This window comes from Motacilla alba, chromosome 1 (assembly GCF_015832195.1).
Source record: "Motacilla alba alba isolate MOTALB_02 chromosome 1, Motacilla_alba_V1.0_pri, whole genome shotgun sequence".
NCBI classification, from domain to species: Eukaryota; Metazoa; Chordata; class Aves; order Passeriformes; family Motacillidae; genus Motacilla; species Motacilla alba.
In genome coordinates this window covers 51,203,755-51,230,240 of record NC_052016.1, presented here as the reverse complement: position 1 = coordinate 51,230,240, position 26,486 = coordinate 51,203,755, and the positions used below count along the sequence as shown (strand labels likewise).

At 40.4% G+C, this 26,486-nt stretch overlaps 1 protein-coding gene across 4 annotated transcripts in view; it reads left to right on the top strand.

Annotated features, from left to right (window-relative positions):
• The window catches only part of ALKBH8 (alkB homolog 8, tRNA methyltransferase), a 44,916-nt gene extending 22,433 nt beyond the window's left edge, over positions 1–22,483 (top strand). For all 4 annotated transcript variants that reach the window (XM_038142301.1, XM_038142273.1, XM_038142283.1 and 1 more), the window contains 5 exons: positions 8,281–8,387; positions 11,398–11,552; positions 12,371–12,636; positions 20,421–20,570; positions 21,770–22,483. In XM_038142301.1, the coding sequence (XP_037998229.1) occupies positions 8,281–8,387; positions 11,398–11,552; positions 12,371–12,636; positions 20,421–20,570; positions 21,770–22,339 (1,248 nt within the window). In that variant the 3' untranslated portion in view covers positions 22,340–22,483. The remainder of the gene's footprint in view (positions 1–8,280; positions 8,388–11,397; positions 11,553–12,370; positions 12,637–20,420; positions 20,571–21,769) is intronic.
• Positions 22,484–26,486: the final 4,003 nt, after the last annotated feature.

Below are 26,486 nucleotides of genomic sequence, written 5' to 3'. Positions count from 1 at the left end.
GCTGATGGTGCAGCAGAAACAGAAAAGTGGACATTTCACAGTTCCCTGGGAGGTGTTCTTGTTCCTCCCTTCCTGTTAACTGCCCGCATCTCTGCCATGTGCGTTCATGCGGTCGGTTGTAATTTCAGAGCCAGATTTTGGGGCCCTGGTTAGAGCCCTTTTGTGTAACTTTATGAGAAGACAGTCATACTAATGAAGCAGATGGAGGGGATGACAGAAAGAGAAAGAGATGACGTTGTTTATGATGAAAATCAGCAGTGTTGGAATACTTCCTATCCAAATTTCAGAATGTGTTTTTCTTTTATGGTTGTTTTCCCTGGTCTAAAATAACATGTATATGTCAGATGTGTGGGAGCTCTGTGGGGTGAAATGTAGCAATTGAGTAATTGATAAAACAATTTTCTATAAATTGTTTTAAAGGAGTGTCTTTGTGTCATGCAGTGTCTTGAATTATACTTTATGGCCACAGGAAACATCATTAACTAAGAATATGGCTTTCATTGGCTTTCTTTGGGTTTTGTTTGGGTTTTTTGGGGTTTTTTTTGAGAGGGAGTTGAGGGTTATATGCTTTTGACTGCTAAGGAATGAGGTTTCTTAATGTATGTAAGCAATTTCTTTAAATTCATACCCAGATCTTTGTTCCTCAGTAGATTTCCCTTTTACAGTGAAGATGTAGAGGATTAAGAAACAGGCCATATGGTAGTTTCTATAGCAATAGATTAAAAACCATGTCTTGTCAGCCCTTATGAGATATGATGAAAGAATTAGTTTGGGAAGGCACAGTTTTCATGTCTTGTATCCTGGCAGTTCTCTTTTATTGTAGTGATCTCTGGGACAGCTGTTAGATGCAGGTGTGAGAAGGACTAACTGACCTTTGTTTCAAACTATGAGGGCATAAATTTATCACTTCATCCATTTGAATTACAGGTATTCAGCACCACACTGTTTCCATACTACTTTCTCAGTATGTAGGGGCCAAGATTTTAGTCGTGATAATAGTGCAGGAAGAGGTTTTAATTAAAGCAGAACTCATTTAAACAAAGTTGAAGCATCTGCTGAATCCATACATGGATGGCTTATGAAATAACTTGTTTTCAATGGTATTTAGTCCAGGATTGAGTGAAATTTTAGTATTTATGAGTAGGCATTTACCTGTGCATTGCATGCCTGAGCTCCTCTGTAGTCAATGGGGATTGAGTCAGTCCAGACTATGGGATAATTCAGCTCATGCTGAGTTAGACATCTCTTGTTTCATTTCATAGGTTTCAGTTCCCTGATGGTTTGTTTTAAAATCTTAAGGCCAAATATTTTTAAAACTTAAGGCTAAATGTAGATCTTAACATTGAACTGATTTGCCTATTTCCTCCCTAGTCTTAAAATTAGCCTGAATTCCTGTACTACAGCACTGCAAGCAGAAAGCTGAAACCTGCAGAGGAGAGTAAGGTTTGATGAACAATCCCAGTGTTTGTAGAGAGTGAGGGAAGATGGTTTTCCACAACGTAGGATAATGAACATGCAGCATGTTTTACCCATGCCTTGAAATACACTGAACCTGCAAGGACTTGGGCTATTTTACAAGAGCTGGTGGGTCTGTAGTATGAGTCTACACTTTGAATGTAAATATTTCAGGTCTTCTTTCCTGTAGGTTACACTTACCTGTATTATTCCATGTTTGGCAATATTACTCAGGCAAAGCCTGGTTTTTGCTGTATCAATTACTGTTTATATAGCATGGAGGCTTTATTCACTGTTCCTCACACTGCTTCTGCTGTAGCAAACTTGCAATTAAAGCCTGTAATGGTTGATGACAGGATAATAATGTACAGGTAGCAGGGAATGGATGTAAAATTACAGTTGAAGGGAATCCTGCTTATGTGTATTTGCAACCTCAGTAACATGAGAATTGTGTGTATTTCCACAGATACTGGTAAACAATCAATGGTTTAGAAAGGTGAGATGTGCTTTTTGAATGCTGAAGCGTTTCCCTTTCTCATAGGTGTTGAAAACCTCTTGAGAACTTTTCTAAATGTGTGGAAGAATTACAGATATGCCACAGCATCACATAGACCGTGTGCTACCATACACATCCATTTAGGCTCATCTAAATATCCTAAATATTAGGATCCTCTAAATATCATACTTGCATATAAATCTGTGCTTATTACAGAACAGCTGTGTCTGTGTTGGAAGGACTTGTTTAGTGGTTTCTTGGTGGACATTTGGTACAGTGTTAGACATGTAAATAAGCATTATCTGCTTTCAGGACATAGAGTAACACATTAAGGGCAAGTCTGAGGAGATGTAATTGAGGACACAGAACTGCTTTCTTATCATATCTGGGCTTTACACTTTAACAGACTGAGCCCTCTGGGGGCCATCAGGGTCAGGATGTGTAGGAGTCCTCTTGTGCTCTTCCATTGAACTGTACTCCATTAGAAAGCAAGAGATGCAAAACCATAGAAATTTCCTTTCATTTGGAAGGGAAGGTGAATGATTTGGTGCATTTCAGGCACATTCTGCCCTGGTATTGTTGGAAGCATTTCCCTGTATGCCAGTGTTGTAGCACCCGTGCATGTGAGGGAAGATATATGACTGGAAGAATGGAAAATACTGCAGAGGAGGCTAAGTCAGTAAAAGAAATTACATGGAGACTAACAGCATTAGCCTCTTGCTTTCTGTGTACTAAAAGAGTTTTAAGCTAAGATCTAGGGGGGCAATTTATTAAAGGATGAAGATGAAATGTTAGTGAGAATGACTACATTGGTTCTTGTTGGGAACTTGACTGACTCTTTGACTCTGGATTCACAAAAGGACATCAAGGTTTTATGCTTGGGTTAGCTAGCACTTTCCAGAAAGGACACATCTATACCTGTTGGGGGAGAGAGGGGGGAGCAGTGGTAATGCAACTATTGCCTTTTTCTGTACGGATTGAAAGCCTTTTATATACGAGTCTAATACACAACATTGAGTTTTAACTCAGGTAATGATCTGGGAAAGTACAAAGACCACAGCTCATGTCCTGACGTACAAAAGAAACTTGATACCTTTAGAGGCAGTAAGAACTGACATATTTAAAGGCTTTTGAAACAAGGAGTCAGCTTGAGCAGAAGTTTGTGGGATGGTGCCATAAGTACCACCAGCATCCCAACCTCTGCCAGGGCTGGGCAGAGCTTCCACCTCACTGGACATCACAGCTTAGTGAGGTGACTGATAATTTCTAATGACTTGGTGTTGGTGAACCTCCAGAGATGAATCCCTGGGTACAAAAGGAGAGTGGTGTATATTCCTACTAGCTGTGACAACGCCTGCAGAGGATTAGAAGCTCCTCCATCCAACTGTGGTTAGCTTGAAAATTACAATAGTTTTTCTCTTCTTGTGCACTACATTAATCTTTTAGAGAGGCCAGACAATAAAGGAATTTGTATCATGGAGTCAGTGGCATACAGAATAACTAGCAGAGGTACTGGTGTGCTGTTCAATGGATGCACTCAACTCCATGGGCGTACCAAGAAAATCATAACAAGGTGAGACATCAGATATAAAAGAACAAAGTGCTGTCCATATATTGAAATATTTTTAAACACCTATATGCTAGACTTTGATTAACAGAAAGAAATGCATAGATACTTAAAATTACACAGAGAATTCAGGAAGATAGTAACATGTTGCATGGATGGAAAATTGAATACAACTTTTGAAGAAAGAAAGCCTAGTAAGTATATTAAGCATCTGAGTAACATCACCATAGTGCCTAAGTGGATAAACAGGCTTAGCAAGAGATGGTATGCTTTGGTATAGATCTGATATGGGGGAGGCCTGCACATGTGTTGTGAGATTTTTGAGGAAGGCAGTACTGAAATAGTTCATTGTCACGATTGTCAGTGCTGCACTCATTTTCTGAGGTATGATCAGAGTATGTACATGATACATGATGTAAATATCTGCATATATTACATAAGGTAAACCTCCTGTGATGTGGATTATTCAGGAAAGATAATCCTAATTGCTTTCCTTTGAAAATTCAGCATTTTGTGAATCCCAAATTTTGGAATTTAGCATGGTTTTTGCAGTGAAGGGTGCTATATGTTACCAATTAATTGCCTTGGTCCTGTGTGAGCCAGCAGGCTCTTGTCTCTGCAGAGTCCCACTGTGTTGTTGAAGCTCTGTGTGTGGGCTTTAAACCTCTCAGCTGTCTTTGAAGAAGACATTCTTTTTCATCTGTTTTACATGTGGGAAACTGTTATGTAGGCTGATAATCTGTCTTTGCTCTCTCAAAATTCAGTAAATAATGTCAGAGACTTGAGAAGCATTCCACATTGTACTTTTTTAGCTTTAGAGTATGTTTCGTCTAAGGTAGTCTATTATCATCAAATACAAATTGCATCAGAGACAAAGCTTAGAAAAATAATTGTCAATCCCCACTGTAGCTGTGAATTTCTTATTGACATTGTCTTTATAGCTGTGTTGCATTATTTCTGTTTTCCCTTTGAATCTTTACTTGTTTGATAGACCAGTCATTCACCTTCATCCTCCTACTCTTTCATGAAGTACAGTACCACTGCACTGAAAGGTGGTGCTGACTTCTGCACCCTGAGGTGTTAAGAAAAAGATACTTTATTCCCTTTTTATGTTGGATTATTTTCTGATTTTTGCACTTTGTTCCTTGTGGCATAAAGTATGGCAGTGTTCGCAATGTGGGTGTCTCTTTGCTTTGATGCTTAGCCATCCTTGAAAACTGTTTACTGGTTCATGTGCTCCCTTGTCATGAACATTCTCTCTTAAATAACTTGGCATCATGACAAGTTATTTAAAACCACAAATAGATATTAACTGTTTGTTTCTTTTAAGTTTGGTTTTTTTCCTATATTCAGAAACTCACTTTTTCCACAGTAGAAGGAAAAATGGTATAACTTGTATAGCACCCACTGTTTTTATTTTTTGATTGTAATCCTTGGATGATACACCATGAGCTAGCTAGAAATTTGATCTTTATTGACTCTGCCATTTAAGAGAAAAAAGAAGATAGGTAAAAACAAAAATAGTAATTGGAAATAGCTCCTGTGGAGCAAAGCTGTCATGAAGCAGATTGATTCAGCAGTGGCAAAGTTGCTTTATTGATTGTAAGTCCTTAGTAAATTAAAAAGAGGAGCAAATGCGTTAATCTTCGGTCTGCGTGTGTGTTTGACAGTGACAATTGCGAATGCTCTGCCAGGATAAAGACACATAGAGGAGTGTGGGAATGTTATCTACTTCAGTCAGTAGCAGGCTTGCCAGAGATAAGAACAGGGTTCTTCAGAAGTCCTTCTAGGTTGAATGTTCTTTACTGTGCTGTAAACAAAGGATAGAAGAAGTACTCCTGCTTGGCTTTTTAAGTATTCAGGTGCAATTAGTCTAGGTAAAGGATGAAGCATAGGAATTATAATAATTTTCTTCAGGTGTTGCTTAAATTTTATTCTCTGTCTCAATTGCAGTGTCAACTTTGTTGTTAATAGATCAGTGCAAAACCTTAATATATTCTAGCTTAGGACCTCAATCTGCTTCATAAGAAAAAGTAAATTTTGGATTTGGATTTTTGACTCTTTTAATTACTGCTAATTACTTTATGTCATTGCCCATTTTCAAGTAAATTAATCCTTTATTTATATTTTCCTTCCCAAATCATCACAGCTTCTCATAAGGATGAAATTCAGTTAGATGGGGGGAGCTGCTACACAAAATGACATTGTAGTACAGAAGCTTCCCCTTCCCAGAAAGGCAGGAACAGAGCTGGGATTCTGTTCTGGTGAGAACTACATGTTACCAAGAGAAATTCTTGCTTTTCAGCCTCAAATTCTGCATCAACAGAAATTTTGTTTCCTGTATTTCTCGTTGAGTTAGTGTAGCTGAAATTCTGCCAGGAGAACATGCTCTTCTGTTCTTTATTTTCCTGCCATTGTTGCCTGAAAATCCAGATGCTGGGGATAGTTTTGTGGCCTCTCATTCCCAACATGTCACCTGCCTATAGAGCACTCTGAACCTCTGTTATTTTGGATGCACAGTTGTTTACAGGACAGGGTTTGAGGAGCATCTCTTGTGAGGAGACTCTGAGACCACACAGATGGTAGGGGAAAAGGAACTGGAGATGAATGAGGTAAAACAGCAGAGAAGGCAGGGAGCTGGAGATACTGCTGTTTCCCACTACTTTGTATGGAGTCACCAGTCTGGCATGCTGAAGTGAAAGGGAACAAGGTCCTCTTGGGCCCTGGAGGGAGACAGGAACTGGAAATGCAGGGGACCCATTAAAGGTCTCCTCATTGATTCATGGATAAAATACAGTTTTTTAATATCTTCTTCAAGAATAGAGCTTTGTAGTTACTACTGACTCAGAAAGAGGACCAGTGGTGTAACGGGATTCCTTCCAGGAAGGAATCTAGACATTCTTGTGTTCAGCTTATTGTACCATACTGCTGAAGAACCTGGACTCTATCTTGTCCCCTCACTCCTGTCCCCAGCAGCAGTGAGCCAGAGAGGCATAAGACAGACCGAGGCATAATCTCACCCATTTCATCCTACACTTCACTCCCCTTTTTCTTTCTTTACTTGCTGGTCCTGATTAGTTATCTTCTGATTTATTTGCCTTGCGAGATAGCTCCATCTTTTTGCAGAGACTTGCTGATACTGTGCTTTACAGGAGAGCATCCCCATCAGATTTGTAAAGTCCACTGTATTTTCTCCTTTCTCACCCCATGCTTCATTGAGGTTTCCTAGAAGAAATTGCAAAGTCCAAAGTACAGTAGCAAGTGGCTGCCATTCACCTATTTGCGCAGCTGTTTGAAGCATTTCATGATCTTTAATTGGAGCTTATAGTTATGCTTTATCACTCTTCCCTGATATCTCTGTACCCCTTTAAACCCCACTGTTTGTCACCCTTATCACTTTTTGCCTTAGATAGCCCAACTGGAGAAGCTATGCCACTCCACCTGAGTGATAGTACAGCATAAATTTTTTTTTCCTAAAAATGTAAATGCCACTGTGCTTTGCTTCAGTGTGCACAACATTAAATAGTAATTGTTGTTAGTGGCAATTTGTAGTGTTTAAGAGTCTTGCTTATTCAGTCTCTGTCATGCTGGGTTTTTGTGCTGAATGACTGATTGTTGCACCACTTTTTCTTTGTGAAACGCATCTGTACGCAGAAAGAGAACTGCCTAATTTGTTTCAATCTGGCATACTGGAGTAAGTCTGCTTTTAAATTGCATACTTAGTAGGTTACAAATCAGATGGCAGCATTTTCATGGTGCTAATTCTCCAGTGTACCAAGAACTGCTGACTTGAATAGGTTTTGACCACTTTTCCTTTTCAGTAAGTCTTCTGCAACTCATTTGGCTTGCTTAAATGACCTGCTCCTTATTTTCCACAGCAAGAGTTTCTCTCATTTGGGAAATGTAAAAGGATAACATTCCTAGCCCAAGCAGAAGCAAAATGTACCACTGCCATCTGAGCTGTGAAATTGGAATAAAGCTGAAAGTGTTACCTCAGTATATTGCTGTGGCTGAAAGCCAGATGGCAGATAATAAAAAGATGGTCGGTAGTTGACACGTTAGGCAGGATCTTGGGATTTGCTTGTTGTGCTTTAAATCTCCAAGAATATGGGCAGGTTGGAAATTATTTCTCTCACCTAACACTGCTTATCTGCACACTATGTATCTACTGAGCTAATTGTCTCAGCTCATCCGCTGTGAGTGGATAGGCAATTCCAGAGGGCATGGGGTCATTCCACATCACTTAGCTCTACATTTTACACTAGGATGAATAACCCTGTAGAGAAACTTGTCTCTCTGTGTAGACATCACAAAAAGACAGTAGCTGATGGCCTTAGTCCCGGTACATAACTTTCAGATGCTTGAGATACAGCAAATGAGCCCTCTCTTCCTCTCATGCAGCTGCCTTTAGTTGTGCGATAGCAGTCCTTTCCTGCCTCACAGGTACACACAGAGATTGAACGGTGCTACTGTCCTTACCAAGTGTTTATTGTGAAAAGAAATTAATATGTAATTTTAATTATCTCTATATATATGTATTTGTGACTGCCTGAGATTTGAACATTATGCTGAAAGGGAGGGAGCTTTAGGACAGGGGACCTGGAGGCTTTTGCATCCTTAGGAAATAGGTAGCTGTTTCATAGCAATATTCAGTTGAACGCGTTAGAGGAACAGACAAAGCCAGGACTTGAAAATACCTGGCTTGTATATGAAGCTCTATAAGTCATGCTCCTTCATGGTGACTGGTTTTGTTTCTTTTTAGATTGTGATGGATTTCAAACACCCTGATGGCCATACAGTGGCAATTATGTTGCCCCGATGCAGTTTATTGGTGATGACTGGAGAATCCAGATACCTGTGGACACATGGGTATGTGTGAGAGTCCCTGCATTGCTGATAACAGAGGAATAATAAATGTTGTTTGTTTGCTTTTTTAATGACATTCTCTGTTTAAAATTGCCTGAAAGAAATCAAGTCAAGTTTTATAATTAATATCCAAATTCACTCCTCTGCTCAGATGCTGCTTAGCTTAAATTGAAAAACTTGGGGATTTAGGGAGCTAATTGCCAGTCCCTGAGGTGTAGTTTCCTGCTGCTGTCGTAAGTGAAGTTTCAGACGGAAATTGCTCTCACATTTGCAGTGTGAAAGTTCTCAATGACTCTGAGCTGGCAAAGAATTGATTGTAGTGCAATTAGTGTCACCATTCCCTTTCTCTCTTTTCAGCCCACAACTTCTCCCATTGGATTACATATGCCAAAGGCTTGAGAGAGGGGCTTGAGAGTTTAAAAGATTGACTTCCCCTGCACTGAGAGCCTGAGTGTGGCAGAGGGGAGTCTTCCTGAGCTGCTCCCAGCTGCTTTAGGGACACTTTAGCTACTGGTAAGACTGCATTAAGCAGTTTTGGGATGCTGCTAAGAGTATTTCTTGAAATACGTCTTGGGGCTATGCTTATTGTAGAATCTAAATACATGCTTTTTAAATCATGTACCACTGGTAGATACTTGAAATTGGAGTGCTGAAATTGGTAAAAAGGCTAAAACCTTGCTGAGCTCTGAGTGTGACAGTAATGCATTTCAGAAGCGTATGGCAATCCTGTATTGGACAGAAATGCCCATAGTAAGCATTTCTTCCTTTGTTTGACCCAAGCCACCACTGATTCAGTAGTCAGTTGGAGACACTAATTACATTCTGTATCAATTTAACACCAAATCCTTTTATTGGCAGAAAATTTTCTGCCTTTTAATTTTGCTGGTTAATATGTATTATGAAAACAGGTGAATATGAAATCCCTGATAACCTTTACATTGTTAATTTTAGAGAGCTCTTATACCACCTGTATATTCCCTCGTTAAATTAAATGGTTGTGAAAAGCACTTGGTACTTCTGATGTGCATCAGTATAGAAGCCCAGGACAGTGAACTCCCTTATTGTTTGATATACAGGACTGAATATAGATACCAGCATTGTAAGCATCTTATGCTGTCCTGTCTAATACCATCAGCTGTCTTTTGGAAAGTCACGTACAACTCTGAGAACACAGTGCAGTTTCCGTGTCAGCGACATTGCTGGCCAGGGAAGCTGGTGGGCATTCGCCAACCCCAGGCATCAGGCAGCTCCATGGGCCGTGCTGAGACTAGTTTGGAACACCAGCCCAGGGTCAGGGGAGTGGCTGTGCACAGACAGAGCTGGGTATGCATCTGAGGCTGTAACTGGAACAAGGACCAGGGGGACAGCCTCCATTTCAACACAGCTCCCAGGGGAAGGAGGGCTCGCTCTTTCTGAGGCCTCAGCTTTCTCCAGGACTACCAGCTCTGCTCCTTCCAAGGCAGCGCTGGGCAGCCACACTCCCAGGAGGCAGAAGGATACATGCTGAGCACTTACACTACTGGCCAGCAGCCATTGAAGTTGGAATAGTGTATCTGTCTATTAAAATGTGGAATGAGATTATTACTTAACTCCCTTGTACCTTTTCTTTCTTGTCTTTTGAGAACCAATAAATAAACTACATGAAAATTAAGATCCCAGACCTTTCTACTTGTGTACAAATGGTTCCTGTGCTGGTTCTTGTCCGCCTTTCCTAAATATATTTCTTCAATATGGTTTTAAAAGCAGTAGTGGGTCAAGATACTCAACTGGAGTAAGCTTTGCATCGTGCCGCTGGAACGTCGTATTGTAATCAAAATTAAAATCATCCAGCGAGAAGTTGTAACTAATTCACTTGCATACATAATGTCAAAATATATTTAATAATATTTGTGATGCCTTCTATCTACACCTCAGAAGTCAAATTATAAGAGCACAAGAGTCAGTTTTGAAATTAATCTGGACATGTTTTCAGTGTGTATGCTTGGACACCAAGGAATTAGAGACTTTGTTTTGACCCCATTAACAAAGCATGCAGGAAAAGCATTTTTGTTCAGTTCTCTGTGAAAGGGAAACACATAGTTTAGAAATAAGTTTATGCAGTGTCCTCAAGGAGGACAAAAGATATAGTCTCTTTTTGACTCATAGGTGGAAGATGTACTTTTCTGATGAAATTGATTAGTGATGTATTTCATATTTGGTTGGCTAACTTGGCAAAACTATATTCTTGGCACTGCAATAGTAAAACCACTCTGTGCCAAGCAAGAGGGGGTGCAGCTTTTTATTTTTGACATTGGGAAGTCCTTGTAATAGTAATGAAAGGAAATGAGAGAAAGGAACAAAACCCAGGAGAGATGAGTAATGCACAATGCAGTTGTTCACCCCCCAGTGACTGATGCCCAGCCCATTCCCCAGTTCATACACTGAGCAGGATGCTCTGTGGTACGGAATATCCCTCTGGCTGGTTCGGGTCGGCTGTCCTGGCCGGGCTCTCTCCCAGCTTCTCATGCCCCTCCTTACTGGCAGAGCATGGGAAACTGAAAAGTCCTCACTTAGACTAAGCATTACTGAGAAACAACTGCAACATCAGTGTGTCACCAACATTATTCTCGTACTAAATCCAAAACCCACCACTGCTGCTGTTAGCACACATGCTTAGAAGAAAATTACCTCTATCCCAGCCAAAACCAGGACAAAAATAAATATATTTTTAAAATATTTATAAAAAAGTACTAGACAAATAAACAATCAAACTTTATGGAAGAAGGTGGTGGGAGGGAAGGGAAATGTAATTACATGCAATTAAACAACACTTCAATTCATGTCATTAGTTTATATGTCATCTCTTTTCTCTCTGAAATTGAATAAGTTGAAAACTGAGAGGCAGAAATATGTTAAATACGACATTGTAATCATATTTCTCTCAGTGTAGGGATTGCCTTCTTACAAAGATGGATTGTGGTTTTTTTCTGATGCAAATTGAATTATTCTTTAATTTTGTGTTGCTTTATTTCAGGATCACACCCAGAAAATACGATGTTGTTCAAGCATCAGAACTTGGGCAGAAAGTTAGAACAATCACTGCTGATGTTGGAGATTTAACATTAAATCGAAGGGAAACAAGGACGTCATTTACATTCAGGAAAGTGAGGAGAAGCCCTTGCAATTGCAGTAAGTGTCTTGAGGCAACCTTCAAGTCAAAATAGCTATTTATCACCAATAGGTAGCTTTTTTTTGCTTTGAGAAAATTATTTGATTCCTTTGGGTAGGTTTGGCAGTCATCATAGCTATTCCTGGATGGTTCATAGCATACTATATAGCTTGAATTGGTTGCATTCATGTGGTTGCTGGAGTTTCTCTCTACGGGAAGGCATTTGGCTTGTTCCAGAGCCAGGCAAGTAATCTCGAGTCTTGTGTTTCATTAGCATTTCAAGTGCTTAATAATGTAACAAAACAGAAATAATTACTATTCTTCAAGTTTTTTCCTCAGTTTTGATTTTTTTTTGAGGGGGCCTCTAATTTTGAGAAAATAGGTCCATTAGAGAAGAAGTAGTCATATCTGCTGTGACAGAGCCACGTAAATTGGCTTAGGGCAGTAGAAATAATAACAGACAGGTGGCTCAATGAATACATGGAACTGAAGTCCATTTATGCCCTTGAAACAGTTTCAGAGGCTGAATTGTAATGATGTTGTGGTCTTTGGCATTGGGGGCACCGTCTCAGTTTTGAGAACATAAACATCATTAACATAGCAGATTAATGATCACTGCAAACAGCCTCTGGTACATGTGGGCCGGTTACTTTTTTTCAGGTCATCAAACACTTCTGTGGTTTGACCAAAAACTGTGTTTCAGTTTTTAAAAGATAAAGGGGAATTGAAGCCTTTTTTGCATTTTAATATTTCACTTGTAATTTAATTTTACTAAATATGCTTAATCAATGAGGAGTTGCTTAAAAATGAATATTTTTGTATCTGTTGCTGTATCTAGTTTACCCATCTGTCTGTGACAGCCAGAAAGGACAGCAGAAACCGGTGCAACCTTCATTTCCCCAGAATGAGATGGAGGCCTCAAAGCTGGAGGAAGAATATGTACACAAGGTGTATGAAGAGATTGCCACACATTTCAGCAGCACCAGGCATAGCCCATGGCCCCGAATTGTAGAGTTTCTCAGGTCCCTGCCAACAGGGTCAATAGTGGCTGATATTGGTTGTGGCAACGGGAAGTACCTTGGCATCAGTGAGGATTTGTACATGGTAAGTATAGCTACTGTCATTTGTTTTCACTGGTTCTGGTGTTTATTCTGTAAAGCACTTTCTGGAGGTTCAGGATGGCATTGGAAGAATGCCGAGAACACAAAGCTATTTCCTGATCCAAGATCGAGTACCAATTGTCTTAAGTTTCCACATGTATTCATTATGTGCTTTACCTTTTTCTTTTTTTCAAAGCCACTTCTGCTTTGTAATTCAAAATACTTTAAAAAAATAGTAATGGATGCAGTGGATTGAAAAATTGTAATGGATGGTTTAGCCTTTCTTGTCATTCGTGTCGGATAAATTTATTAAAGGTTTGGGCAATTTGAATGCTTCCAATGAAATTTTCATTTGTTTGGTGAGTGGGTGAAATCTCCATGGGCAATGCTATTTTTCAAAATCTCTTCAGTTCCCTGTGGCCTGGTGACATGTCTCATTTGTGAATGATGTCATGTTTGGCTGTTCCACCTCTGGCTCTTTGCACAGGCCCAGTAAATATGCCAACATAAAATTCACAGGGAGATCTCAACTTTGGTACAGATTTCTGGCCTTTCACTCCCTTTTCTTCGCTTTTAGACAGTTCTGACATAATTCTTGCTCATTTTCTCTGTTTCACTGTCTCACAGGCTGTACTTAGTGCAGTTTTACATCTCTCCCTTTCTGTCAGGGAGAGATGAAGTATGTACAAATATGAACCAAAAGATAACTTTCATTGCAAATATTTAAAAGACCTTTTCGGGGGAAATAAAAAAGAGTCAAACTTGCCATTGTTTTAACCCAAGAGAAATCTCAGAGAAGTGTATGTTATGGTATCTTCTCTCTCCTGTTCCACAATTGTCTGATTCTTTCACACGTTTGTCCTGTGTAGCACCCTGAAATCCATCAGACTTGAAAACTTATATGTAGGGCAAGGCATTCATTATTGATAGTAAAACTTGGAGTTGTTTGTCTTTTTCAGGAGTTTCTATCCTGTTATTTATATTCAGCTAAAAAAGATAAGTTGTTATTTATAATGCTGTTTGCGTTAGTAAATTATCTCCCTTACTGTTCTTAGGGGCTAGAACAACATCAGCCAATTAATAAGTAGGCATCGTCATGCCTGACTGCTTTAGCCCAATTGTTAATTTTCGTACATTTCAGTCTTTTTGTCTTTCAGTCCTGACTCGTGTAAGAAAAATCATCAAGCCTAACTAGAGAGGAGAAACATTTATCAGAGTATCATGAGGGTCAACTGGTCCTAGAATGGATTTGGTAAATTGCAGTAGTGGAGGTTTCTGGTAGACTTTTAAAGTTAAATTAATGCAAGATACTGTGTTCAGAAATTGCCATCATCAGTCTGTTTTCTAGAGCCCACAATTAACCAGCTAAGAAAAGGAAAGATCACATATTGGCTGGCAGTAAAAGGAAAGCCAGCTCCTCTCCTCTGTTACTTTAGGAGCTACCTAATTCCATATGTGTCTGCAGGAGAAATAAAAAAACATGAAAAATAACAGTGAAGGGGAGGAAACTATTAAAGAAGCAGTTGAATCAGTTGAAAAATAGAATCTTCATTCAGAATTGCTTCATTCAGCTGGCCTCCCTTGATACTTTATTTTCCAGTGGTGACAACTAGTGTTCTTAGATGGAGATAGACTCTTGACTTTGCATTTGGTTGTTTTCATCTACAAATCAGCACAGACCCTCAGGAGGATGGATTTGACTCCTTTCTGCCAGATTTTTTTTTCTGTAGCAGCCAAAGTGTGGCTAAAGAAAACCCTGTGTATATTGTGTTTACAGGTGTTTTTAAACTTTTTACAAGGTATCTCAAGTGCTGCTCTATCTACCATGGTTTAGTCATGGAGCTGAGGGTGAGGATTACAGAATGTTTTATGTATCAGGTGCATTGTTGGGATAAAAGGAATGGTCTCTAGATGCAGGGCATCAGTTTTCTTCCTTATTTACTCCTATTTAGTTGGAAGCATAAAATCCAGGCATAAACTTAGTAAGTTCTAAGTTTATTTTTTTTGTGCACAGTGTAATGGAGCTCTTAGCCCAGGTCCTGTTGGGAAAGAAGCAATAAAGCAGTGCTGTGAAATTAGGAGTTGATATAGGGATTGGATAAGGCACTTTTGGCACAGCTCTGTAGCTTGGGGTGTTTTGACTCAGAAGTACTGAAAACCTGAGGCAAGCATTTCCTGAAGGCAAGCAATATGCTTTTATGCTTTAAGTAGCAGTGCTAATGGTAGATCACAGCTAAGGTAGCTCTCTTGATGTTCTACTCTTCAGGTACTGTCTGAAAACATCTCCACTGTGGCCTGTGCTATTGTAGTTGCTTCAGTTTCCCTGGATGATAACATGTGGCCTTATCTACTTGAGTATCCCATGTGACAATGAAATGTGCGAGTTCGTCTGCGCTCAGCAAAAGTGGCACTGCTGTAATGGCTGCATTATTCTGACACAGAGAGAGAGCAGCAATTCCATGGCAAACAAATTCACATTAAGGATGTTTCAGCTGGAGGTGGAATCCATGCCTAATGTAGCTAGCACAAAGGCTGGAGAAATGTTGAATTTAACAGTTTCAGATTACCTTTTCTGTCTCGCCCACCTTTTTATTGTTTAAATGAGAGCAAAAAAGAGACATGGTTTTATTGTTGTTTTTCCACAATTCTCTCCTCACCCAATCTCATTTGGGGGAATTATTTTAACAGATTTTATTTAGGTGCTTTCAAGTTTAATAGTCATCTCTGTAAGCAGAGCTTTTCTTTTTGTGGAACAATGTGTTTTCAGCCTTAGCCATTCCCCTGATTACCACGAGGGTTTCATTGATGTTATTGCAAGGATCTCATTAATTTCTATGCACTTTAGTTTTGTCTCCTTGTTTCCAGTGTTCAGGTAGGTGTCGTGATGTGTAAGTTCAAAATCCGCATAGGGTTACAGTGTGAATGAAAAGTCATTGAAGTCTTTCAAATTTGTGGTTTACATTTTTAATTGAACTGATAAATTGGTGGGAAATTCAGTGGCAAATAACTGAAAATGCCATAGGGTAGATATGTTTTGGTTTTGTATAAAGAAATTACTCTACTTGACAGAGTAATGATGACAGGGAAAAAAATAAGCCAGTAGAGGAGCCAGAATGATTTGCTTTAATACAGATACTCCTATTTCTGTTGTGTGTGTCATTCAGAGGTAATTGGTAACACAGGTTATATTTCACGAGACATTGTAAGACCCGCTTTTGCTCTGAGATGTGCACCTCTGTTTTCTGCATTACTGTCCCAAACTGCAATCTACTAGAACTATATAAAAATTTGATTTTTCCAGGATGTAGGGAGGAGAATGATTATTTTCTGTGGTATAGCTGCATAAAGTTAGGTGGGTTTTAGTTGCACTGGGTTTGTACAGATTTGGAATAGATTCCTCTCCCAAGGACTTTTTAGTAGTGGGTAAAAGCAGGAGGGACAAAACCAATTAGTAAATGTATACCTGGAGTAAGTTCACCATGTCTTAGCAATTGAAGGGTGAGACAGATGAACCTTTCCTGCTCTTGTCTCTCAGTGAATAAGAGTCATTAATGGGTGAGAGATCTGGGAAGAGAGTTCAGAAGGAACTGGGCGAGAGCAGCACAAAACTAGAATGAAAGCTGAATTGCTCAACTTGGTTCTGTTGCTTTGTCACTGAGATATGAACTACAGGTCTTAGGCATAGCACTTTGCTTTCAGAGATACCCTGACTACATGCAATGGAAAAGCAAAATGCTACATGAAAAGAATGCTGAAACCCTGACTCAGATGAATTGTTTACTGGAATGTAATTTGGTTTCTTGAGCTTCTCATGCTGTTAGTAGCTGAGGCGTGTCTCTGGAGAGCGACATAATTCCATTTGGTGGCTGGACTTCAGAATTAGATGTTGTTTTGTTCATCACTTTGTAATGTGCTGAATAAATCAGGTTCCCAGATACATAAATGAACTAAGTCTACCAGGCTGAGTTAGTTATAATGAGATAATGTAGAAAGAAAACACATAGTGGTGGGTAACCTCAACCTATCTTGTCTTATCTTTTTTTCAGCATGCAAGAGGATTTATCTTTTGCAGATTTGCAACATAACTACAAAGCTACCTATTTATTAGTGTCTTTTTCCCCCCAGTGATCTATACCAAACCACTGCATTGAACTGATTTTATAAATCAGTAGCTTCTTTAGCTACTCCTTGCTGTAAAGGTGGAGGTGAATGTGCATGAGAACATAAGGAGCAGGATGGCTTAAATGCCTGTTATCTATTTCCAGGAAGGGCAGTACAGAGCTGCTGCACACTCAGACAAGTCACTGGTGTTATATTTGTTTCTCCCTCCTTTCTCCTCCTTTATCTTGGCCTTTTTTTTTTTTTTTTTATTTGATTGTCTAATGGTTTGCATTATCCAGTGTGCCCAGACAGGGTGTGATATGCCAGAATGAGGACATAACCTTTGCCCCTTCCCTAAGTTTTGTATTTATTGGAGTTCTAGTTACAGAGTTACAGGCCTCCATACTAATACAGATTTCCTGTCTTCAAGTAAGAGTTGGATGCAGTTAATATTTATCCTTATACACTGAAAATCAGTGCCTGAAATCCAAGTGGATTTCAGTCACAGTAACTGTCAGTTGCCACTCTTGAGCTCCTGTGAGCCATTGTTTACATCACAAAAAGTGGTGAAGAGGTGGCTTGGAGGTACTTCCCAAAAAGGCAGGGATGTGGGAATGGATGTCTGGAGCAAAATCTGAAAAGCCAGCCTTCTTTATGGGAATATTGAAAGGTGTGGAATGACTTGCTGAGAGGTGGACTTGCTGGGGTAGACTCAGCTGAATAATCAGCCATGCTATTTGAGATATATATGAGAAATTGTGCAGTTTGAGCAAGGAATTTGATTTGGAAAGCTGAGGTATAAGAAATAATTGAGAAGAATCATAGATAATAAGAAATAGAAAGCCTAAAAATATACAAATATAGCTTGACTCACCAAGAGATGTACTAGCTTATTCTGGGTTTGGACGCTGGACTAATAGTAATTCATCTGCCTTTCTCCACTCTTCTGGGAGAGATGCCATCAAAGACAGTAAATATCCTGTCCTGAGCATCAAAAATAGAGATATGAACTGGCAAAAATTAAAGCTTTCCAGCTATATTTTGAGATTAGTTTTAAATGTTTTGATTATATATTTAATTAGAGAGAGAAAAACCTGTTCTCAATTAAAACAGTCCTTTGAACTCTTCTGTAGATGAAGTTCCATCAAATCAAAGCTTCTTCATGCATTGGAATTTAAAAATCAGTTAGTAATTGAATTAGGAAAAGTTGAGTTTGGGATCTCTGCCCCTTGCTGTAAATGTTTTCTGTACAGATGGACTAATTTACGGTATCTTTTTGCTACCTTATTGGTTTTTTAAGTGACTGAAACAAATGTATTTTTTGTTTTTAATGAATGCATGTTTCTTGTAAGTCAGAAAATGCAGGAATATGGTGATTATAATTATTTTGAAATATCACCTAGACATAATTCTAGCAAAGATGCTAAAGTTGCCTAGTTTCAGTGCTAGGCATCTGTGGAGATCCCTTATGTTCACCATTTATGCATATATGCATAGCACCTATTGTCCTGTTTACATTTAAAACCATGTAAAGTTTTAGCCTAATATACCTATTTTAGAGCAGCTGTGTGTTCAAAGTGTTCTGTTTCAAGGTCTCCATTTTCCCTGTGAAACAGCATCTTTTTGCTTTGGATGTCCATTTGCTTTAGAAAGTATGTCAGTACATGTAAACCTGACCTCATAATATTTGCTATAATTTAGATGCAAATGAGGACTTTGCAATCTGGCAGTCATGCCTTTGTTCTCATTCTTAGTTCATTGGATTTCATCAACATACATTGTAGTCCTTTTCAAGGTCATTTTGGGAATGGGGGATTGTGTTCCATTATCCAGCTCATTTTCACTCTAGATGGGGAGGTCCAAAGCAGTTTTTTTCTGGGAAAGCTTGTCGTCAATGGAAGCTGCAAGTTTTCTTCTTCTTCCTTTTGCCAGCAGTGAATTTGGTCCTTTGAGTTTTATTATTAAGTACTGCAAGCCAATGTCTTAATTGCAGAAGTAGTTAAAGGTACCGGTAATGAGGTGTGCAATCACTAACATGCAGGTTGCCAGAGTAATTTAAAGACACTTCAGTTGGCTGCCAGTGTAAAATGATGGGGATTTGTTTGCCTTCAAGTAAGCAAGGGTTTCCTTTTCTAATTCATAAACAACACAATTCACTCAGTGCTTCAGTAAAAGCGAGAGACCAAGGAATGAGTGTGAAGAAAGCAATGTTAGGATTGATCTTTTCAGGTCTGTTTATTGCTAATTGGCAGGATAATATGTACATATTCATAGTTTTTTGTGGAGGATTATCTTGTATTGTCAGGTTGGCATTTTCACAACTGTTTCATTTACTTTGGATCAAAAGTCAGGGACCTGAGTAGAGGGCAGCTCACTGGTAAGCTTTCAGGAAATAAGACTGGAGCAGAATTCTGGTTCTCTTCAAAACTGTGGTGGTAGGCTGAAAGATAAAAGGACTTCAACAGATAAAATTAAAAATTATGATGGAAAATAAATATTTTTTCATTAATCATTGCAAAAGTGGTTTTTAATTCTAGTGGTACTGTTGTCTCTTCTGGGTTGATTAAGCAGGGTGAGTTGTTTGCTATTCTTCCTGTGTCAAAGATGGTTTAGTATTCTGTCGGTGTCAAATGCAATAAACACTGTCAACAGCAATTATTTAGGATTCTGAACCTGTTCTCTGCTATCTACTTGTTGCTAGTAATTGAAAACAAATAAATTTATTATTCTCATACATGCAGAGTTTGGTTTAAAACCTGGTAGCCTGCTTTGGTTTGCATATTCAGTATGCATGGTGGACATGAAAACAAGGGTGGCACATGCCTCACTATTTCTTTCAGAAGGTGTCTTGATCAATTTAGATTTTTTTTTTATGCAAGTATGTAAAAAACACTTTTAGATGCTGATTTTTCAAAGATGGTAAGTTTTGTTTTACTGCCTTTGATGTGGATACTGGGCAGGGGTAGTGGGCTGACTGCTGGGTTTAAAAGGGGAAAAAAATTAATGCTTTATTAGGCATTCAGAAATGGTCCTAGGAGTCACTTCACTGGACTGTACAGAACCTTGTAAAATTATGTTGAGCTTAAATTTTTTGTGGATTGTGATAATGAGGGGTAAGAGAAAGATATCTGAGCACTTCTTCACACTGAAATGACAAAACTTGGGTGATGAGTGAAGCTGTATGCCATAGTATAGTGATACCACCAAAGTCACTGGATAATTGTTTACACTTGTAGATCAGCTTTTGTGAGTTCACTATTTGGGCGCTTCAAATGTTGTCAAGTTAAAAATGGCAGTTGAAATGAAAAGAGAATACTGAGGTTAGGTCACATCTCATTTTGCTCATTTCAAGACACCTTGAATGAATTTTGAAGTAAAGTTAGGTTGAAACTTGGTCTGTCTTAAGCTGGTTCAAAATGAGGGTGCTATAATGAGCTGTCTCATAGCCAGTGTCTTTCATCTTTGTTTTAAGTCCGCATCAGGGTTGTTTTCTTTTCGTCTATATCTGGGAACTATAACCTCCTCTTAAGGCTATTTTCTCACACTTGCTCTTGTTTTGATTTTAAACTGTGCTCCCTCAGTAGGAGACTGTGATGACTGTATTACTGTAAGCATCAAATGAAAATCATATTCCAGTCTTGTAATTGTCCTCTCAAGAAAAGCTTAATGAAACATTTTCTGTTCTAGGTTGGCTGTGATCGCAGCAAAAACCTGGTGGATATTTGTGGAGAAAAGCATTTCCAGGCGTTTGTCTGTGATGCCCTGTCAGTGCCAATCCGCAGTGGTTCTTGTGACGCCTGCATCTCTATTGCTGTAATCCACCACTTCTCAACAGCAGTAAGTCACCCCTCTCTCTGCTCCACTGTACTGCTGGATTGCTGTGCAGAGCTGCTAATACTGCAATACAAGCAAAGGCAAGAACAAAATGAGAAGAAAAGTTTGCATTTGGTGTAATCAGTTGTCAGAGCAGAGTTAAGCTGTTGTGCTACTGCGCTTCTTAGACTTTTAGTTCACATTCTCCCCCTGCTTCTCAGATGCCCTTATTGCCTTGTCAGATCCCCCTGAAGCTTTGGTCCTCTGTTTGGGTTTCATTTTCATGTGTTTGTAATTAATGACACTGGAAAATGGGGCTGTGCTTTGGGAGTCAAGAGATCTGTTGTTTCCTGGGTCACATACTGGGCTCTTGGGCAGATCTTGTCATTTTTTATTCTGTGCATTGGTTTTCCATCTCCAAACAAAAGGGAGACTGCTCATCAGTCTGCTGTATCTCTGGGCTAGGTAAGGTTCTCCTGGCAGAAACTGTGTCATGGTAACAAGTTTCTAGACCATCTTAGAGGGGTCCCACTGACCTTTCCATACCATAAATGCAGTGCATGTTTCTAAATTCAGTAAAAAAATAATAGAAGGAACTCTGTTTTGGAGGAGGCTGACATATCTTTCTTTGTGTGGTCAGAGGACCTGTGTTTAAGCTGTAAGTCAGACCCCTTCAGCTGCAAACTTAGCCTGTGCATCATCAGGTGTGGTAGATTTGAATCTGGGATTTAAAATACTGAATCACCTTCTTGAAAAGGTGTCTGTCTTTTCCAGGTGGGCTGATATGTCCAAGAAATCCTGCTCAGAACAGAACTATTTTCAAATGGAAAAAGAATAGTAGAATCATTGAGGCTGGAAAAGACCTTTAAGATCATCAAGTCCCACTGTTAACCCAGCACCGCCAAGTTCACCACTAAACCATGTCCCTGAGTACCACATCTACAGGTCCTTTAAATATCTCCAGGGATGGTGAATCCACCACTGCCCTGGACAGCCTATTCCAGTGCTTGACATGAATGGTGTCTTGGTGAAGAAACTGTGTTTAGGACAATGTCTCAGCTTGCACACATTGATGGGCTATATTATGAATGAAAATAAATAGCAGGAAAAAACACCTTCTTTTCAAGTTTTATTGTATCTTGGGTAAGGAGAAACTGCTGCCATACCATTCTCTTCACTTCTTGTTTATGTAGTAGCTTCACACTTTTGGTTTTCCTTTCCAGGAGCGGAGACTGGCTACTATCCGGGAACTGGCTCGGCTTCTAAGACCTGGTGGAACAGCACTCATTTATGTCTGGGCAATGGAACAAGAATACAAAAACCAGAAGTCTAAATACCTTAAGGAAAAGAATGGTAGTAAAAACAAAGGCAAGGAAACGAATACTGGCACGGCCCAGAGACCACTTAGTGAGCAAGAGCCTGAAAAGAGCAGCCAAGACTCAGCATGGTCCGACAAACTCCTTAATGACTTCAAGGGTGAAGGCTGTGGTGCCAAGCCAGTAGCAGATTTCAGACTGCCTGTTCACATTAACAGAACCTCCTTTCACTCTCAAGATTTGCTGGTTCCCTGGCACCTGAAAGGTGGTACTAAAAAGAAGGAGGAAAGTGTTGACACAATGTTGGTTCCAGGTGGCTCCAAAGAATTGCAGGAACTCAGCCCTGTTTTCCACCGCTATTACCATGTGTTCTGTGAAGGGGAACTAGAAGCAGTGTGCAGATCCCTGGATTCTGTGAGGGTCCAAAATAGTTACTACGATCAGGGAAACTGGTGTGTGATTCTAGAAAAGTTGTAGCCTGTGATGCTTCCTGTACTATCTGTAGAGTTTTCTTTGTTTTTTACAGTGAAAGGTATTTTGTGAAAGGTATTTTTAATGTGGGCTGCAGCTATTTCCTCTTTTAAAATATCAGAATAAAGATTGTGCATTGAGTTAATAACAGTGGCTGGCACTGTGTGCATATGTTAACAAAACAATGGCCAAACTCAGCTACTACCACTGCAGTGTTTGCTTTACTTCTCTGAATTATAGTGAAGAGGATTAAGTGGGAAAATACTGCCCATGCAAATCACCAAGACCAGTGTTGAGCTTTTAAAGACAAAGGGCCTGGTTCTCCCTTCTCTTACACCATTTTATATTGATGTAGCTGCAGTGCTTTCCCTGCAGTCCACAGCTAATTGGAATGGAGCTCTGGGCAGGAAAGGCAGAGCTGTTTGCTGTGTAAAATTGTGGATGACAGAGTGAATGGCATATGAAGCAGTTAAGCTGAAGAGTCAAACTGTTGCCTCAAGTTTGGTCTTGCCTGTATTGGTGTCTATGAGGGGTGGCAGATCTCTTTCAGTTTGGAATTTACTCTCTTGGTTGTGGTAATAATGATTTCCTCAAAGGTAACTGGAAAATTAGTGGGGATACCACAGACATTTTTCTCTTCCTTGACTCTCAAATACCCACAATTCATGCTGTCCATCCTCAGATTTCTGTAGCTCTTCATTGTAGTGTTGTGTGAAAGCTCCTGTGGGGTGTGAGTTGCAGCCCAGCTGGAACAGCCAGACCAGCTCTGCTACACACCTCCATTCCTCCGAGTGCGCGTCTCTGTGCCTGTAGCATAAGGACTTGTGGGGGTGGGGTGACCCTGCCATCCCCCAGGGGAAAAAGGGAAAAATATTAAAGTGAAGGCAATATTGGTGCAGGTTTTCTGGTGGATATTTTCAACCCCTAAATGTTGGCAGTGGAGCAAGTTTTATTTAATACACTTCAGAAGAGCAAAGGACTGGAGTAGAGGGGAACTATGCTGGGCTGGCTGACTCAGAGCAGTTCTTTTGGCTGTGGCCAGCAAGGACTAGTGCAATTTATTTGCTACAACTCTTGTGCTACCAAAGGAGCGTGACACTTGGAATGCATTTCTGAAGCTAAAATAATGGGCTGACTTTTGTAGGATGAATGGCTGTTGGTGCCTCTGGAAACCAGTGCTGCTGAGCTATGCTGTTATACTGATTGATTACCTGTAGTTGTAGCAAGCTCTATGGTATTGGCAGGTCGTGCTGCTGTAAATAATGGCATACAAACCAAAGTGCCCATCCTAAATCATGTGGGGACTTCAAGGACAGCTTGGCCTACTCCTACCTGCCTCCCATGTGCAGGTTAAAGGCTGCTGTGCTGGCAGCCTGCTCACAGTCACCATTTCTCCTAGGCTCCCATCTTGTAATGGAGAAAATGCGAGGGGATCGAGAGCAGTATGAGAGGAACTTGCTGCCACCACAAGTCACCTGGCCTGTGCTGTGCTGGCTGTCTGCTTCCAAAGAGCCTTGGGAAAAAAGGTCTCATTCATCAGCTGCACATGCTGTCCATGTAGCAGCAGCCTTGTCCTAACTGATTCCTTTTCTTTGGACAACAAAGGAAGCATGTCTGTAGCAATGAGCCCTCTTGGGCATGTTCAGGGGCTGATTTGCACACATTCAATGAATGTCACATAGCTGGAAACATGTCTTGCATCAAGGCCTGAGCTGGCTTTAGTACTGGGACACAGTGTTTGGGTGCAGGAACTCACCCCTTTCCCAGCTGGACTGTGGCACCAGAGCTAACCAGTGCTACACGAAGTAAGGGTGTCACTGGTGAGAAAGGGCAGGGAGAGCCTCTGCTGGGTCTCTGTGCAGTAACTAACTCACTAACCTGGGCTCCCTATTATTTTGGATTATGTGGATTGCATTCATGTAGAATAAAGTAGGAGGACACATCTCTGAAGCTCTGTGCCTGCAAGGCCCTGTGTTTGCTGGTGCCTGGACTCCTGCTGAGCACACAGCAGCTGCTGTTGGGTTTGTACATTGCCTGTGGCTGCATTTTTTTAAAGAATATACAGTGTTCTGGCAAAGAACAATTACTCCTTGAAAGTCTGTCTGAAGTGCTGCCATATCATGACCTTGTGTGACAAATTAGGAATCAAGTCTGCAGTTGTGCTCGATTACTCAACGTACCCTTGTTCTGACTGAGAATAGCTGAGAGGCGCTGCCTCCAAATTCACTGCTGGCTCTGACTGGACACAGGATTAAGCACTGTTCTAACCGGGGGCTCAAATGCATCAAGTAGACAAAGCCTGAATAACGGAATGTGGACTTTATGTAATACTGATCTATTTTTTGCAGGCCCTGTGGCTCCTGTAGAGCTTTCCTGCTTTCCCTCTGTTTCCCTGGCAGAGGTAGCATTGGGCAGTGTCTGGTGTCACACTTAGCATTTCTTGCCTTCTGGGCTGATTAACATCATTTATTGACTGCGATATATATGAATAAGTCACAGTCCCTCTCACCAGGTCTGCAGTGAAGCACCTGGGATGTCTGAGAGGAGAGTCAGATTTTATTGTCAGTCTTTTGGAGGCCATCAGTCTTCCTGCAAGGTATTCCTTTTAGCTGAGTCACAGCAACCTCTTCCATCCATTTCATGCTGGCTCAGAGCAGAAAGTGTCATTCTTCCTGTCCTAGGCAGCCCAGTGGTGGTGAATTCCAGGGCGTCCTGGTTCTGGAAGGAGGTTCTGGCATGGGGAGCACCAGCTTGGGCAACACTGCTTGGACAAATACACTGGGTTGCACATAATTCCTTACCAAAGAGGCTTTTCCTGGCATTTCTGAAGGCTGTGAGCCAGAGGACGGTCCCAGCGGCATGCTATCGCTTCAGAGGCAGTATAAAAGTTAAAGGTACTCTGAAATCCTCTGAGGCCTAGAAATGTAATGAAATATTTATTTGGTTAAAGTCAGAGAGTCTCTTCAGATGCTCCAAGAGGAATGAAGTGGTGAAGGAGAAAATGACAAGGGAGGAGGGCAGGTAGATGTTAACATGTATTGCAGAGATTTACAACACAGAATTACATGCAGCCACAGCTGCCATCTGCAGTACTCACTAGCCCCTTTTTACCTCCTGGAAGTGGTAATGAGATGAAACTCTTTTAAGGTCAGCAGTTGGGTTTAAATGTTACAGATTTTGTGTTGCACTGTCCTGCCCTGACAAAACAAGGGCTTCAGAGCATTCCTGGGCTTAAAGCAAAGGACACAATGAGGTGATTTCTTGTTCCGAGGCAGGCAAAAAATGGAACCTGCAAAACGTGAAGAACTTCTTTTAACTTCATAGAGGTTCTTCAGTCTGATGTCGTGGTGCAGCCAAGCCTGTGACAAAAACTCCAGACCTCAGAGAGGCTGGATTTCCCTGGAAGTGTTCAGCTTAGCAGGGAGACGTGTAGGATAGCAGATGGTGAAGGACAACATGCTGATTGCATTGCTTTGCTGAATGAGAGCCACAAAAAGCTGAATGGGGACCACAGCTTCTCTTAAGAGAGCTTGAAGGACTGGCCTTGGCACCATGAGCAAAAGATGAACTCTTGTACCCTCTAGTGCCCACCAAAGTCACTAAATCATGCCCTTCCTCAGCTGGACAGGGGAGAGAAAATTTAATGAAAGGCTCGTGGGTTGGGATATTGGGGAGAGATCACTCACCCATCACCATCATGGGCCAGAGTAGAAAAAGGAGAAGTAAAAGGAGTAAAACTGAATCTTAAAAACACCTTTTCCCACCCTTCCCTTCTTCCCAGTCTTCATTTTATTTCTGATCCTCTAACAACTCCTTGCAGTGACACAGGGATGGGGAATGGAGATTATGGTCACTTCGTCACATGTTTCTGCAGCTGCTTCCTGTTCTCATACCAGGATTAGGAATCTTCTTCCTCTCACAGAAGCATTATGAATATGAAACTTCTAATCATATAAGTACAAATACAGATGTCAGACATTCTCTGTATAAAGTGAATGTCAACGAGCACGTTTGGGAACTGTGTGCCAGAAATAAATGTCATGCAGCTGTCACTGCATGCAGCAAATGTTCTGAGTTTTGCAAACTATTCCCCTAACAGTACTAGGTGGATGGGGAGCCTTCCCAGATACTTAAATTATGAGAGATTTAGAGT